This window comes from Hemitrygon akajei, chromosome 9 (assembly GCF_048418815.1).
Source record: "Hemitrygon akajei chromosome 9, sHemAka1.3, whole genome shotgun sequence".
Lineage (NCBI taxonomy): Eukaryota > Metazoa > Chordata > Chondrichthyes > Myliobatiformes > Dasyatidae > Hemitrygon > Hemitrygon akajei.
Genome location: NC_133132.1, coordinates 152,661,549 through 152,679,620, shown reverse-complemented (window position 1 = coordinate 152,679,620; position 18,072 = coordinate 152,661,549). Strand labels below are relative to the sequence as shown.

Genomic DNA, 18,072 nt, shown 5'->3' with positions numbered 1-18,072 from the left:
CCACGGTCGTGTCATTGGCGAACTTGATAATGTGGTTTGAGCTGTGTGTTGCAGCACAGTCGTGGGTCAGCAGAGTGAACAGCAGTGGACTGAACACACAGCCCTGGGGGGTCCCTGTGCTCAGTGTGAAGGTGTTGGAGATGCTGCTCCCGATCCGGACTAGCTGAGATCTCCCAGTCAGGAAGTCTAGGATCCAGTTGCAGAGGGAGATGTTCAGGCCAAGTAGGCTCAGCTTTCCAATCAGTTTCTGAGGGATGATTGTGTTGAATGCTGAACTGAAGTCTATGAACAGTATCTGAACGTATGTGTCTTTTTTGTCCAGGTGGGTTAGGGCCAGGTGGAGGGTGGTGGCAATGGCGTCATCTGTTGAATTATTGGAACAGTACGTGAACTGCAGGGGGGTCCAGTGAGGGGGGCAGCAGGGTCTTGATGTGCCTCATGACGAGCCCCTCGAAATACTTCATGATGATGGATGTGAGTGAAACGGGACGGTAGTCATTGAGGCAGGACACTGAAGACTTCTTCGGCACAGGGACAATGGTGGCGGCCTTGAAGCACGTTGGAATGGTGGCGCTACTCAGGGAGATGTTGAAGATGTCAGTGAGAACATCTGCTAGCTGGTCTGCACATCCTCAATGCACTCTACCAGGAATGTTGTCTGGTCCAGCAGCCTTCCGTGGGTTGACCCTGCACAGGGTTCTTCTCACGTCGGCCACGGAGAGACACAGCACCTGGTCATTTGGAGGAGGGGTGGATTTCCTCGCCGCCATGTCATTTTCACACAGGACAGGGCTGGGCTTGTTTAAAAGAAGCCTCCATAATTCTGTATTAAGCCAATGTGCCACAGATTAAGTTGGTGTGGTTGGAGCGTGAGATTGTTACTTTCTTAACAATTTGATTCATACATAACACACACAAAATGCTGGAGGAACTCAGTAGGCTAGGCAGCATCAATGGAAAAACGTACAGTTAATGTTTTGGGCTGAGACCCCTCATCAGGACCCTCCTGTCGAAGGGTTTCAGCCTGAAATGTCGACTGCACTCTTTTCCATAGATGCTGCCTGGCCTGCTGAGTTCCTCCAGCATTTTGTGTGTGTTGCTTGGATTTCCAGCATCTGCAGATTTTCTTTTGTTTGTTTATTCATGCACAGTTCGGTATCTCCCATAAGTTCTTCCAAACATGAAAACTGCTGTCAAAACTGTTATGAAGTGACATCTCCAAGTGCATCTGAGAACATGAGTGACGACTTTGAACTGCTCTGTTGCACAAGTGAAAACACTCCTGTAATGCTGTGGGGGAATTCTAGGATTCCAGTGATGACGAAGAAACAGAAAACCAGTTTCAGCTGTTGGGTGACTCGGAATTGATAGTTTCATGTTTCTGTTTATGACCGAGTGTCAGCTTGTTCAGTGTCGCGTTGTATTCCACAGCTTGTACTGCATTCTCATGTCCTCATAGTTGTGTGACATCCAACCCAGACCTTTTATGCCCAACAGCTCAGCTCCAACATTCAAGGTACCCACGTACATTAATTCCTCTCAGCTCCTACCTATCCTTCCTTGTCTCACCCTGATTCTCCTGGACCCAGCACTAGCAAGGACAGTTAATCTGTGAACACTAGCTTACTTTTTAATATATATTATTTCTATTTTATATATATTATGTATTATTTCTGTTTTACACTATTTTAATCTATTCACTATATATATAAAAAAGTGCAATTGTAGTTAGTGCAATTTATTTATTATTTCTGCATTGTCATGTATTGCATTGAACTGCTGCAGCTGTTACCAAATTTCACGACACATGCTGCTGGTAATAAATCTGATTCTGATTAATCTGCAGTCAGCCTTTGGAGAAGTCTCAGACCTCCATTGGTAAGGATCGACCATGGGTTTTGCGTCCCAGCTGTCTAGATATGCAGCCCTGGGCAGTACGATATGGAGAGCAAGCTGTTGCCCATGTAGCAAACTCCCCTTCTCCATGCTTTGGATGAACCTAAAGGGACGGCAGAGACCTGTGCAGTTTGGTACCAGCAGCACCACAGGAGTTGCCAGTCAGTGTTGAACTCAATGTAGGACTGCCTTAGGGACTCCAGTTCTGGAATTTTCCCTCACGGTTTGCTCCTAAAGAGTGTGTATAGCTGCAAGGCAGCAGGCGTTTGGGATCGGAGTGCCAATCATGGCTGACAAGCACTAGCTGCTTGAAGTGACTGTTTCAAGGTACCAGTATCTCCCCCCTCCCTTTGCCCCTTCTCCTGTAAGTAGAAATGGTTCCTTCGGGTTTAGAAGCTAAGCTACATGTTAAGGCTAGGAGCTGGACATTGTTGCCAGAGGCTATTTAGTATAGGTGATGTGTGGATATTGGAATGAATGAGTAGGATGCTGTTCATAACGGGGTCTCATGGTTAGGGGTAATACAGGCCTGGATAGGTAAAAAAAAAACTTGGGAAATAAATGTTTTCCAGATATGACAACAAAACTTGCTGTGATACAAAAGATGGTTGGGAAAGTGATCTGTCAGGAGGACACACCCTTCAGAAGGACATAAATACAGCAGCTGGGCGAGAAGACAGCAGATGGAATTTATTGTGGAACACACTAGCAGTATGGTGGAAGTTCTAGGTGTCGGTGTCATTGAGTGTGTGAAGGTACCATTACTGGAGAGAAGGTTCTTGGGAAACTGAAGGATCTGAAGGTAGATGTGTCATTTGGACCAGATGGTGTAAGCCCCAGAATTCTGAAAGAGGTGGCTGAAGAGATTGTGGAGGCATGGGTAATAATCTTTCAAGAATCACTAAATTCTGGAATGGTTCCAGAAGACTGGAAAATTGCAAATGTCATTCCACTCGTTAAGAAGAGGGAGAGGCAGAAGAAGGGAAACTATAGGCCAGTTAGTCTGGCCTCTGTGGATGGAAGATGTTAGAGTTGATTATTAAAGAAGAGGTCTCAGGGTAATTGAAGCATGTAATAAAATAGGCCATAGTCAGCATGGTTTCCTCAAGGGAAAAGCTTGCCTGACAAATCTTTTGGAATTCCTGGAAGAAATAACAAGCAGGGTAGACAAAGTAGAATCAGTTGATGTTGTGCACTTGGATTTTCAGAAGACCTTTGAAAAGGTGCCACAGATGAGGCTGTTTAACAAGCTATGAGCCCATAGTATTACAGGGAAGATTCTAGCATGGATAAAGCAGGAGCTGATTTGCAGGAGGCAAGAAGTGGGAATAAAGGGAGCCTTGTTGGCTGCCGGTGAGCGGTGGTGTCCATGGGGTCTGGTTGGGACCAATTCTTTTTGCGTTATATGTCAATGATTTGGATGATAGAATTGGTAACTTCCTTGCAAAGTTTGCAGACAATATGAAGATAGGTGGAAGGTCAGGTAGTTTTGAGGAAGTAGTGAAGCTACAGAGAGACTTAGACAGATTAGGAGAATGGGCAAAGAGAATGGCAGATGGAATTCAGTATTGGAAAATGTATGGTTACGCACTTTGCTAGAAGAAATAAAAGGTGGTCACCGAATTATAGGAAAGATATCAATAAATTAGAGAGAGTGCAGAGACGATTTACTAGGATGTTACCTGGGTTTCAGCACTTAAGTTACAGAGAAAGGTTGAACAAGTTAGGTCTCTATTCATTGGAGCGTAGAAGGTTGAGGGGGGATTTGATCGAGGTATTTAAAATGTTGAGAGGGATAGATCGAGTTGACGTGAATAGGCTGTTTCCATTGAGAGTAGGGGAGATTCAAACGAGAGGACATGATTTGAGAGTTAGGGGGCAAAAGTTTAAGGGAAACACGAGGGGGTATTTCTTTACTCAGAGAGTGATAGCTGTGTGGAATGAGCTTCCTGTAGAAGTAGTAGAGGCCAGTTCAGTTGTGTCATTTAAGGTAAAATTGGATAGGTATATGGACAGGAAAGGAGTGGAGGGTTATGGGCTGAGTGCAGGTAGGTGGGACTAGGTGAGATTAAGAGTTCGGCATGGACTAGGAGGGCCGGAATGGCCTGTTCTCTGTGCTGTGATTGTTATATGGTTATATGGTTAACAATTTTCTAGATGGAGAGGAAAATACAAAAAAAAACCTGAGGCACAAAAGGACTTGGGAGTGCTTGTGCAGGATTCCATAAAGGTTAATTTGCTGCTTAGGTCTGTGGTGAGGAAGGCAAATGCTATGTTAGCATTCATCTCAAGAGGATGAGAATATAAGAGCAAGGATGTAATGTTGAGACTTTGTAAAGCAACAATGAAGCTTCACTTGGAGTATTGTGAGCAGTTTTTTGCCTGTTATCCTCGAAAGAATGTGCTGAAACTAGGTACACAAAAATGATTCCAAAATTGAATGGCTTGTCATATGAACAGCATTTGATAGCTCTGTGCCTGTATTCTCTGGAATTCAGAAGAATGAGGGGTGACCTGATTGAAACGTATTGAATGGTGAAAGGCCTTAATAGAATAGATATGGAGATATTTCCTGTGGTGGGAGAGTCAAGGATCAGAGGGCACAGCCTCAAATTAGAGGGCCATCCATTTAGAACGGAGATGAGGAAGAGTTCCTTTAGCTAGAGAGTGGTGAATCTGTGGAGTTCTTTGCCACAGACAACTGTGGAGGCCAAGTCTTATGTATTTTTAAGGCCAAAGTTGATAGGTTTTTGATTTGCCAGGGCATGAAGGGATATGGGGAGAAGGCAGGAGATTGAGACTGAGAAGAGAATTGGACCAGCCCTGATCCAATTTTTTAAATATATATATATATATATATATATATATATATATATATATATATATACATATACATACACACACCATATACTACCTTGAGATTCATTTTCTTGTGCATATTTGTAGAAAAATAATGAAGTACAATAAAATTTACAAAAAATCTATGCATAAAGATTGACAAGCAACTTATGTGCCAAAGAAAACAGATTTGTGCAAATAAGATAAAAGTAATACTGAGAATAAGACTTGTGAAGCATCTTGAAAGTGAGGCTATTGGGTTGTTCAGTCAGTTTAAAGTTGTAGTGAATGAAGCAATCCACACCAGTTCACAAGCCTGATGGTTGCAGCGTAATAATCTTCCTCATCTTGCTGGAGTGGGGTCTAAGGCTCACGTACCTCCTTCCCAATGGTAATAGCAAGAAAAAGAACATGGCCTGGATGGGTGGGGGTCTTTGATGGGTGCTGCTGTCTTGTGACAGAGCTTCGTGTGAATGTGCTCAGTGGTGGGGAAGGCTTTGCTGGTGGTGGCTGTGTCTGCCACTTTCTTCCATGGTGCTTTGCTTCAGGAATAAAGTAAATTTGGTTTGGATTGTCACATGTAGAGAGGGACATTGAAAATATTTGTTTTGCCTGCCATCCATACAGATAACTTTTTCATATTGATTCTTTGAGCTAGTACAAGGTAAAAGTAATAACTGAATGCAGAATAAAATGTTACAGTTGCAGAAAAGTAAACAAATTGGTATAGTAGGGGAATGTTATGCTTGTCTTTATTGCAAAAAGGCTGTAGAAGAAAAGTGAGGAGGATTTGTTGAAATTATTCAGGATTTTTTTTGAGATTACTTCTGCTTGCTGTTCCAGAGGAAGTAGTAATCCTCCTCCTCAAGCCCAACACCCCTACAGGGCCTTAGACTGCAGACAGCAGCTCGCTAGAAAACTCTGTCCTGGGCCAGTCTGTCAAATTTTCCAGGTGTGGCCCATCTTTTTGGAGTATCCTTCCTCTCACAGGGGTGAGGTCTTTTGGACCTCATGATAGCGTTTCTCGAGCTCTGGGTTTTTACAGGATGGGGTTGCTGGCTCCATGCCCATCTGGGCTTGGGACAATCCATGACGGAGTAGAAGGACATGGTACTATCAATGGATAAGACTACCCTCCCAAGCTGGAAGCTCTGATAAACCAGGAGATTTGCTCTCTCAGGGCAGTCTGTGTCACTCATGAAGTGTCATGATCCAGAGTCCTACAAGAAATATAGGTATAACCCGCAGAAGACCATCATCAGAGGGAAAAGCCATTTAGTGAAATTAGGAATAAACTTTGATGCACAGCAGCCATGGCGGGATTTGCATGCGATTACTTCATATAAGATGAAACCAAACAGCATATAACTGGCAGTGATGCTTCACTCCCCGTTGAGCTTAGACTGATCTCATGGATGAGGGGTTTGTTCAGTGACAAGTAATTGAGAAAACTTAACCTGCATTCAGAAGGATGAGATGCGATTAAATACGGCAATGAGGATTTTTAGAGAGTAGATGCTGAGAGACTTTGGTGCCAAGTCTAGAGCTGGAAGACAAAGCCTCAGGATAAGGGACAATTGTTTAGGACTGAAATGAGTTTCTTAATCTGGAGGTTATCTGCCTTTAGAAGTTCTTCTGGTGTACAGGATTTAACAGGGATAGAATTTTGACCTTGGCCATGTGTGCCAAATGTATGGATGTAGTAATGTCTTTGTGTTGTACTTCTGAAGCTTAACTCTATAGATTGCCATGAAATTGAACTTTGTAAGAGCAAAGAAATGTAGTTGATATCAAGTATGCATTGTGCATGCTTGAATAAGATTGAATTTTTATTCCAGAATTTTTATTGCATGTATTGTAACAATAATAACCAACTCACAAAATACTCTTATACCTCTGTCAAGAGAAACAGGAGATGTACAGGAGAAGTTGAGTTTTTCAGTTTTCCCGAGTGGATGCCTCCAGGATTCAAGAGTCAAGTGAAATTTGACCCATGTCTCTTTGTCAGATAAGTACAGGTATGAGGACTATACAGATCATTGTTCTAGGTGCTGACTCCAGGAAAATTGTTCCTATTATGTTTTCAGAAGTTCCCATACTGCCTGGTATGGGAACTGTACTTCCCTCAATCACAGGACTCTGCAGAGAGTGGTGCAGATAGCCCAGCACATCTGTAGATGTGAACTTCCCACTATTCAGGACATTTAAAAAGACAGGTGTGTAAAAAGGGCCCAAAGGATCATTGGGGACCCGAGTCACCCCAACCACAAACTGTTCCAGCTGTTACCATCCAGGAAACGGTACCGCAGCATAAAAGCCAGGACCAACAGGCTCCGGGACAGCTTCTTCCACCAGACCATCAGACTGATTAATTCATGCTGACACAACAGTATTTCTATATTATATTGTTGTACACACTATTTATTATAAATTACTATAAATTGCACATTGCACATTTAGACAGATGTAAAATAAATATTTTTATTCCTTATGTATATGAAGGATGTAAGTAATAAAGTCAATTCAATTCAAAAAAATAGTGTTTAATTTCAACGTATAATTTGGCAAGATTTTTTCGTTACATTTGATTTTAAAATTACAACAACAATCAGTCTAAAACATTAATAGTGGATGTTTTAAATGTTGAGTAATGTTCATTGCTAGGAATAGCAATCTTTTTCTATAATGTCTGAAGGTCAGAAATGCACTCCCAACCACTAGGGTTTGAGAACATGATCTTGGCTGAGACTTCAATGCAATTCTGTGAGAACATTGTATTGGTGCCCTTTTTTCGATAAATTCTTAAGATGAAATGCTGCATACCTGTTAAAGTGTATATAAAGGTCCGAACAGCTGATTTGAAAAATTGCATGTACTAGAGAGGCTCTAAACATAAAATAGGAAATTATAGGGCAGTGAGTCTGACATCAGTTGAAGGAAATTTATTGCAAGGTATTCTAAGGCAGTGCTCCCTAACCACCACTGCAGACAGGTACTGGTCCGCGGCCCGGTGGTTGGGGACCACTGTTCTAAGGGACCAGATATATAAGTATTTGGATAGACAGGAACTAATTAAGGATAGTCAGCATGGCTTCATGCATGGTTGTCATGTCTGTTCAATTTAGTAGAGTTTTTTGAGGAAGTTACCAGGAAAGTTGATGAAGGCAAGGCAATGGATTTTGTCTACATGGACTTTAGCAAAGCATTTCACAAGGTCCTGCATAGGAGATTGGTCAAAAAGGTTCAGTCGCTTGGCATTCAAGATGAGGAAGTAAATTGGATCAAACATTGGCTTTGTGGGAGAAGCCAGAGAGTGGTAGTCGAGGGTTGCCTTGCTGACTAGAGGCTTGTGACTAGTGGTGTTCTGCAGGGATGGGTGCTGGGTCCATTGTTGTTTGCCATCTATATCAACGATCTGGCTGATAATATGGTTAACCGGATAGGCAAATTTGCAGATGACACCAAGATTGGAGGTATAGTGGACAGCGAGTAATGCTGTCATGGCTTGTAGAAGGATCTGTGTCAGCTGGAAAAATGGGCTGCAAAATGGCAGATGGAATTGTGGTAAACTATGTATACCTGTCTGGACACACCCCTCTGCTGACTGCTCCGGTGGCTCCTCCCACAGACCCCTGTATAAAGGCGATTGGGGCACTGCTTCCCCCCCTCCCCCAGTCTTCGACAGGTCTGCTCCCTTTTCGCTGTTAATAAAAGCCTATCGTTCACTTCCAGTCTCCTAGAGTTATTGATGGTGCATCAGGAATTGAATGCAAACAAGTGCGAGGTGGAAGGAGAAACCAGGGTAGGTCTTACACAGCAAACGGTAGGGCACTGAGGAATGTGGTAGAACTAAGGGATCTGGGAATATAGGCCCATAATTCATTGAAGGTGGTGTTACAGGTAGATAGGGTTGTAAAGGAAACTTTTGGCACATTGGCCTTCATAAATCTAAGTATTGAATACTGGAGTTGGGATGTTATGTTGAAGTTGTATAAGATGTTGGTGAGGCTTAATTGGGAGCATTGTGTGCAGTTTTGGTCACCTACCTACAGGAGAGATCTAAATAATATTGAAAGAGTTCTGAGAAAATTTACATGGATGTTGCCAGGTCTGGAGGACCAGAGTTATAAAGGAAGAATTGAATAGTTTTGGACTTTATTCCTTAGAATGTAAAAGACTGAGAGGAGATTTGATAAAGGTATACAAATTTATGAGGGGAATAGATAGGACAAATATAAGCAAGCTTTTTCTACTGAGGTTGGGTGGGACTACAATCAAAGGTCATTGGTGAAGGGTGAAAGGCAAAGTTTAAGGGGAACATGAGGGGAAACTTCTTCACTCAGAGGGTTGTGAGAGCATGAATGAGTTGCCAACACGTGGTCCATGTGAACTCGATTCCAACACTTAAACGATGCTTGAATAGGTACGTGGATAGAGGGGTATGGAGGGTTATGGTCCCAGTGTAAGTTGATGGGAGTAGGCATGGACTAATGGGCTGAAGGGCCTCTTTCTGTGCTGTCTCTATGACTCTAGTTCTCAGCCCTATCAATTTCTCATAAAACAGACCCTCCTTTGGTTGATGAGAGGAAATTAACTGCTGCGTTTACCTGTAGTACAAAAGGGCGCCATGGTAGCATAGTAGTTGTCGTGACACTATTACAGTTCAGGGGGTTGGAGTTCAGAGTTCAACTCTAGCATCTTCTGTAAGTAAGTTCGTACATTCCTTCCTGTGTACACTTGAGTTTCCTCTGGGTTCTCTGGATTCTTCCCGTAGTCCAAAGAGGTTTTGATTAGTAGGTTAATTGGTCTTTGTAAATTGTTCCCTGACAAGTTTGTTCGTTATGTGTTGTATTACTTGAGCAGTTATGATCTTTCGATGACCATGATTATTGTTGGCAAATTTTGGCATAGAAGTGGTTTACCATTGCCTTCTTTTAGGCAGTGCCTTCACAAGACGGGTGACCCCAGCCATGATCAATACTCTTCAGAGATTGTCTGCCTGGTGTCAGTGGTTGCATAACCAGGACTTGTGATATATACCAGCTGCTCTCACAGTATCACTTGACCCTGATCGGGGTTGGGGGGGGGGTGGGGCTAAGTAAATGCTACACCTTAGCCAAAGGTGACCTGCAAGCTAATGGAGGGAAGTAGTGCCTTACATGTCCTATGGTAGAGATGTATCTGCACTCCACCATCTGTGATTAGGTTAGGGTTAAACCAGAGGGTTGCTGAGTGGTGTGGCTTGAAGGGGTGGAAAACCTGTTCTGTGTTTTATTTATTAACATAAATAAAAAGTGAATTAACTTCAGATGACACTTTTATTTGTGAAGTGCCTAGATTTCCAAACATACCAAATGTATGCATGTTCTTTCGTTATTTATACCATTTGGTTTTGAACTGGATACGTGAGACCAATATGCATTTTCACAACAGCTATCGATAAATTGTACTCTCTCCCCCAATTTGTAAGAAGCATATCACGTTTTGACTTCTGTATTCTCTATGTTGATTGAAAACGTTTCCTCACATTAGCAGAGGCCAGCAGTGATGAATCTTTTTCAAGTAAATTTACTGATTTGCATTTAGTTTGGGTCATAGGGATTATTTCTATTAGTGTTGTAAGCTCTGCGTAATCATATGTAGGATGTTAGAGGAATAGTACATGCAGCTGTCAACAGACTGTGAAACTGAAAATATGTTTATCGAAATTTTCTATTCATGACATACACTAATAGAAACAACATCTGTTGCATCTGCAGTGATGATGCCGTTGTTCCTGGCACTATCACGAAATAGCAGTAGCACCAACATTACATTCCCCCTGATTCTCATTTACTGATGCCAAATTGGACTTTGCTGTACAGGCAAAAAGAACACAATCCCCCCCCCCCCCCCCCCGAAGTGTGGAACATCAGCTTTACACATTGAAAATTATTTATTTTGGATGGAAATTAAAATTTGTTTGGAGCGGGGATGAGAAATTCTTCAATCTGCTTTTTCCTAGCATTAAAAGAATCAGTAAAACAAGCAGAGAATAGTGACAGAAAACTACAGATTTGTACATTCAATGTACTTTTTTCATTACAACAATTTGTTGTTGTTGAGTCATATCCAATTGTTTCACGGCAAGTTACTGCTGCTGCCCAGGTTGGGACTTGGCTGGGTTTGAACTCAAGACCATCTGCCTTGAAGACCTGTGCTGATGCCACTACACCACCAGCTGGCCCATTAAAACAGTACATACCTGCATTATTAGGTACCTGTTCCAACCAAATAATGCCATTGTAATCAAGATAAAGAAAAAAATTATAGAAATGTGAAATGGATGAAAATAAAGTAACTTTAAAGTACACTTCTAAACTGCCTCCAATTGTACAAAAATATCTTTAATATTTTTCTACATATTATGTCGTTTTTTATAAAAATATTGTTGCTTATTAAGCTGCACTTCAGATGTGCTAAAAGTAATTTTGAAGTTAACAGAAGCTATCTGTTAACCAATTATTTTTCTTCTGTTCTTTTTAGGATTGTTCCCAGCGGTATTAAATCTTGCCACCATGGCTGAAATCAGTGCCAATGCCACATGTGGTGAGAATGAACCTGAAATGTATTGCAAGTTGGTCGAACACGTCCCGGGAAGACCATTTAGGAACCCACAGTGCAGAATTTGTTCCTTGACTAGCAGAAATCTAAGGGGTATGTTGCTCATTCTTTACAGCGACAGAGTTAAAAGATGTGTTTACTTTTCAATTATTGTTGTCTGGGATTCTTCCTGTTGAATGCACTTCAGTAATTCTTTGGAAGAGGGAAAGAGACTAAACTTGTTCTTGAACTTTTACAAGGGAACTTGGCTTGAGAGGCAAGACTAAGATTAAAGAACCATTTGGCCAGTAAGTGGTAATATTTCAGTTTGGATGCATACTTGACGGGGCTGCCATTTTTTGACTGTTTGAGTTATAACTCTAAAGTAGATCTACATAACACAGGAACCATATCACAGAAGTTCCATTTACATTTATCAGATATTGTAATGATTTTGGATTATGTTAACATGGTTTTCCTGAATCTGGTACAGATGTTTGAGCTTCTATTGCTTTTTAGTTTTAGTTAGCCCTGTTCATTTGTCAGCGAGGCTTCAAAAGAATGGTGTCACCATACAACTGTTTTAATGTACCCTGGGAAAAGTATGCACTCAGGACAATAAATATGTAAACAGTGTATAAGATGATGGGAGGCATTGATTGTGTGGATAGTCAGAGGCTTTTTCCCGGGGCTGAAATGGCTAACACGAGAGGGCACAGTTTTAAGGTGCTTGGAAGTAGGTACAGAGGAGATGTCAGGGTTAAGTTTTTTTACGCAAAGAGTGGTGAGTGTGTGGAATGAGCTCCTGGCGACTGTGGTGGAGGCAGATATGATAGGGTCTTCTAAAAGACTGCTGGATAGGTACATGGAGCTTAGAAAAATAGAGGGCTATGGATAACCCTAGGTAATTTCTGAAACACGTACATGTTTGGCACAGCATTGTGGGCCAAAGGGCCTGTATTGTGCTGTAGGTTTTCTATGTCTCTAACAAATAATTCTTTTTTGGGTCCTTAGTTCCTTCATCTGTTTCAGAAGTTTTAATGCAGAAAGAGGGTATCAGAATAAAAATGACAAAATGAATTTAAAAAACACAGTTCCTACTATTACAATCTCAGCTTAGTTTTAGTCCACGTGCTTGTTACATATGAAGTATGAAAATAAAACAAGACCTACAAAACCAATACGGAAGTGACAATTCTAAAAAAACAATACAAACATCATTAGAATCCCACCAACCCTATACCTTATACACAACATTAAAAATATGAATAAATGCATCTCATCTTGACTAAGAGGAATATCCACTTTGGCACATGTGCTTAACTTCCAAACATGTATTGGCTCCTGAAACGAGTTCTCCTCGCTCACACTACGTGAACAGAGATTGACACATTCACATTTAGTCATGAAACAATAAAGTAAGACAAAAATAAACTTTTACAAAAACTTTTAGAATATTTTGCCTTGTAGTTAAATTATTAGAAAGACTAACCTACTTGGCCAATAAGGAACTTTGCACAACCATGCTATCCAGCGCCAATACCTTACACGCGAAATCTAAAGCATCCACATGTAAAACATGTCAAATTACCGATATTCTAGATTTACAAACAAGTAGAAACAAACTTACCTGGATATTATCAAATATTATTCACCATTCCTCACCATACCTCTAGCACTTGACATTGTTCTAGAACATCGTAACTCTTCTTTCTACTCAACACATGCATAATGGCATTACTGTTTTCCCTTAAAGACACAGGCAGCTATTTTAGTATTGCTAGGGTGAATACATAAGTACACTTTGACAATAAGACATTTTATTCAAAGATCACCTGGTTACATACATATTTTAGATCCCAAATATTTTTCTTGTGTTGGTTTATATGTCTTTAGGCAAAATCATTTCTGTGTTGATCCACGAGAACATGAGTGATAGAAGCTGGAGCAGTCTTGTCTGCTGCACCATTTAATAAATCATGGCTGTCGTTAACTCTGTGCTGCTTTCCTGCATTAACTTGTGTCTCAATATTTAAAAGAAAAATATTCACTGCCATCTCCTCACAGTTGAGATAATTTAATACTTAAGAATAAAACTTGTTTAATTGGAAACAATCAAGGAAAGCAACCAATGATATACATATATAAACTAAATCTTTACATATGTTATTTATTTCTTCACTTTCAGTTCCATTTACTCTTTGTTCAGCCCCAACCTAATTTTAGTCAGGTCTTGTTGTTTGAGAAAACATATTTGGAAATATGAACGATTGCCTGGCTGCTTTAGTTAGATGTGTGCAATGGTAATTCATGCATATCGTAGCCTTCTCACAAAATTGGGTTCTATTAACTTTATATAGCTTAGACACACATGATTGCATGCATGCACAAACGCACTGCTTTTCTTTTCAAAATTATCTGCTGTGCAATCCCAGTAGAAGAAACCTACTCATGATTTGTATCTCCCAAGCTGCCATCCAATTTCCAACTCCTATAGCTTTGTTTTCTCTGGAGCTCTTCAACACAATATCAAGTCCCAGACCTGTGCAAGCTGACGTTCTGTGATAAAAGGGAAAGAAAAAATTTCCACCAGTTGATTGCACCCAACGATCCCATCTGAAACATTGTAGAAACCTAGTTGCTCAACCTTTCTGCAGCCTGCAAACTCGCAAAGTTAAGAAATTCACTTTTCTTAGTGCTTATCTGGAATTTCGATTAAACATAAAGTCATGTATATAAAACATCCGTACATTTGGCTGGGTGACCAGTTTATCAGCATTAAAATTCTGATTATTTTTTTCCAATTTATTTTGCAGAACGACATCCAATAACAAATGCAATTGATGGCACCAACCGCTGGTGGCAAAGTCCCAGCATAAAGAATGGAATGGAGTACCATTATGTGACTATCACTCTGGATCTTAAACAGGTAAAATTGTTCAGTTATCAGTCATTTTCCTTTTATGTTGAGAGCTTTGAGTTAAAAATCTCAACAATGAGCAACTGCATTAAATAGTGTGTAGAAGAAGAAATATACTTATCTATAAGTTGTTACTTGTAATTCAAGAAATATACTTAGCTAATTACTTATTCTGAGATCATGAATCAATAGATAATTGGTTTATTTAGAGATACAGCACAGTAACAGGCTGTACTGGCCTAATGAGCCCATGCTACCCCATTACACCTATGTGACCAATTAACCTATTGAACTGTATGTCTTTGGACTGTGGAAGGGAGCTGGAGCACCCAGAGGAGACCCATGCAGTCACGGGGAGAATGTACAGACTCCTTACAGACGGTGGCGGGAATTGAACCCAGATCGCTGGCACTGTAAGATCGATATGCTAACTGCTATGCAACCATGGCACCCTACAATTCTTTTCCCTATCTCTTTCTCCCTCTTTTCCAATTCTTTGGAGGATCAGGAACGGCTCATGAGAGATAGACTACTCCAAAAAGAAACATGCAGATAACCTGGAAAATACATTTTTAATTTGCGTAGTGCTCCTTTCTTGGAAGTATAGTCAAAATTTTGTATGTTCCTCGGTCAGATTGTTTCCCCATACATTTGGGTGATACTCCCTTGAGCTTACTGATGCAGCCAGACTTGTGTCTCACTTGTTGTCCCCATCCTCTAAATTTACGTTATGCCTTCCTGTCACAGAGTCTGGAATTTCCTGACAATTAAGAATTTGCAATCATCATTTCATCGTCTATAGCCTCAAACAAATTCCAAATAGTCTCTTTAGCATCCTTTGGAAAATAGGCCACATAAAATAAGTGGGATGTAACCTGTAAAAACTGAAGGAAAGCACTGAACTTGTGCCAAATTCCTCCTTTAATAAATTAAAATAATCTGATGCTATCAAACTTGTTGTTTTGAAGGAACTATCCAAAGAATACTCCACCCATCTTGTTTTCCCATAGCATTGCTTAATGCTTCAACTTTAAATAATTCTCTTCTGGTCCTCACTGTTATGTCAGAACAATCTCTATTTTCACGCTCTTGAAGCCTTTTCTAATATGTTGTGGATATCCTCGTGCTCTAGACAAAATGTTGGCTTTGCTAGTTTTCTCAGTTCCTCTCAGAATCCCACTTAGTTTCATGTTGTTGGTTCTCTCCTCCAGATCATTCACACGCATTCTGAACAACTGTAGCTCAAACACTGATCCTATGTTACCTTGCTGGTGTTTGCCTGCCACCTTTAAAATTATCTATTTACTTCTCTGGTTTTAGTGTCACAGCCAATTTTCAATTAATGCCAGTATATTACCCTGAATCTTGTGAACGTTAAATTTTCACGCTGAACTTTTACATGGGAGTCTATTAAAAGCCTTTTGAAAATCCAATTACTACCACATCCACTAATTCTCCCATATATATTCCATCATTTACATCCCATTCCACCCAGACGAGGTTTGTCAGATGCAGTTTTGCTCTCATATTCATGCCAGATTATTTTTAATCCTCTTAAAAATATTTTCTGTTATCAATTCCTTTATAATAGAGCATAACATTTTCCATATTAAAGATGTTCAGCAAACCGATCTATAGTTCTCTTTTTTTCCTTTCTCCTTTTTTCTAAAGAGTGGGCAATATTTGCCTCCCCTTAGAATGTAGAAATCCTTCAATGATAACAAAATTTTAGAAATTAGCAACCAAAGCATAAATTATCTCCATCCAAACCTCTTTTAATATTTTAGGATCAATATTTTAATAAGGGTATGCTTTTAAAAAACATCTTGGCTATGTATTTTGCCTCATAGCCTTACTAACAGCCTACCATCTTCATAGTAGTGTTTAGAAGTCTTCTTGAGTAAAACTCATCCTGAAGTTCAAGAAACTTGGTATTCACCTGGGTCCATTTGTTCAACTGTGGTGTTGGTCCAAGATCAGGTTAAACTAGTTCTCTCAGAATCATGGTCACTTCTTAAGAAACCAGTGCATTCCTTTAGCATTTCACTCTCAATTCTGTTTGGTTCTTGACTCCAGCCATGTGTAGTACTTCTAGGTTGAGCAACCAACAATCATTTATTCAAAAACAAAAACATACTGGTCCTGTTTGTTATGTTTTATAACTCCAGAAACTAATAGAAAGAAAAAACCCAGGAGCCAATGATATTTGCTTGCTTGCAGTAGTTTTTCTTTTAATGAGGCACTCATCTATTACACAGTGGCATAATAGCATATGCCATTCACATACTTATATATAACCCATAATGTAAACAAAGAATGCCTAATCGAACAGTAAAATTACAATATTACTCAAATATTACTAAAATATTAAATGCACTACCCTGCTCTCTATTTAGCTATAAACTCAATCTCAATATAGAACACATCTCAGCTTAAATATATCATGTATTGCTTTCAAGTTATCATAGAGTGTGTGTGGGTGTGTGTACATATATACATATACGTAGTATATTATGTAATACAACTTCTCAAGTTGACATAACCTCAAGATTCGGGGTAGTAGATTTAGGTTGGAGGTGAGGAGGAATGGTTACCAGCGACTGGTGAATCTGTGGAATTCTCTGCCCAGTGAAGCAGTGGAGGCTAGCTCAGTAAATATATTTAAGACAAGGTTGGATGGATTTTTGCATAGTAGGGGAATTAAGGGTTATGGGGAAAAGGCAGGTAGGTGGATGAGTCCATGGTCAGATCAGCCATGATCTTATTTAATGGCAGAGCAGGCTTGACAGGCCAGGTGGTCTACTCCTGCTCCTATTCCTTCTGTTCTATACAGACATCCACAGCAGAGTAAATTTTAAACTCTAGGACTACAGTAAGTGGTTCTGATGGCTCTGGCCACCTCCAACAGTTGACTCTGCTCTCCTCAACTGATCAATGTGTTGTCTCCAGATGACAGTAGACACAATCTCCACTGTGTAGGAGAGTGGTCCAGTTCTGTCCTTAATCTTTCTAAATATCCAATTTGATGATCTCTGTAGCCTCTCATCAGTACTACTGCTTGTCCAGGAGTGAAACATTGGACCTCCTTGTTTGAGGAGTCCTCAGCTTGTCTGAACTGTTTGTCCTGCAAACCCATTCTGAGATTGGGTTTGACAAGATTCTGGTGTGAACATAAGAGACGACCCAGGAGCAGCACAGCTGGTGAGTTGTTGGGTATGGAGTGTGCTGCATTACGATATGCAAGGAGGGAATGGGCGAGCTTCTGGTTCAGTGCAGTTGAATCAGATTCACTGACTTGGCTTGCAGCGAATTGTTTAGGCTCTGGCCAAACCTTTCTGCTAAGCCATTTGTAGCTGGATGGTATAGTACAGATTTACTATATCTTATTCCATTAATTTTCAGGAATGACTGCAACTGTTCCACAACAAACTGTGGTCTGTTGTCACTGACTAAGTTTTCTGGAACACCAGCCCTTGAGAAGAGGCTTCTCAACATCAATAGTGAGTGAGGCTGTAGTGGAGGCCATTGGGAGCACTTCTGGCTACTTTGTAGGTACATGAAATACTATCAAAAAATTAGATCTCGTGGACTGTCCGGTAAAATCCACATGAATCCTCTGCCAAGGTAATGCAGGCCATTCCCATGGATGGAGACACATTGCTTCTAGCATCTTCTAGATGTGATGGCATCCCAAATTGTGCATGGCAAGCTGCTTAATCAGCTGTTCTATCCCAGGCCACCAGACAAAGCTTCAAGCCAGCGCTTGCATTTTGACTTTGCCTAGGTGACCGGCATGTAGTTCCTCCAACACTTTAGCCATCAGCTTGGATGGTACA

At 40.6% G+C, this 18,072-nt stretch overlaps 1 protein-coding gene across 2 annotated transcripts in view; it reads left to right on the top strand.

The window, feature by feature from the left end:
• The window catches only part of lama2 (laminin, alpha 2), a 374,730-nt gene that overhangs the window by 68,271 nt on the left and 288,387 nt on the right, over positions 1 to 18,072 (top strand). For both annotated transcript variants that reach the window (XM_073057306.1, XM_073057305.1), the window contains exons 2-3: positions 11,260 to 11,430; positions 14,133 to 14,245. In XM_073057306.1, coding sequence (XP_072913407.1) covers positions 11,260 to 11,430; positions 14,133 to 14,245 — 284 coding nt within the window. The remainder of the gene's footprint in view (positions 1 to 11,259; positions 11,431 to 14,132; positions 14,246 to 18,072) is intronic.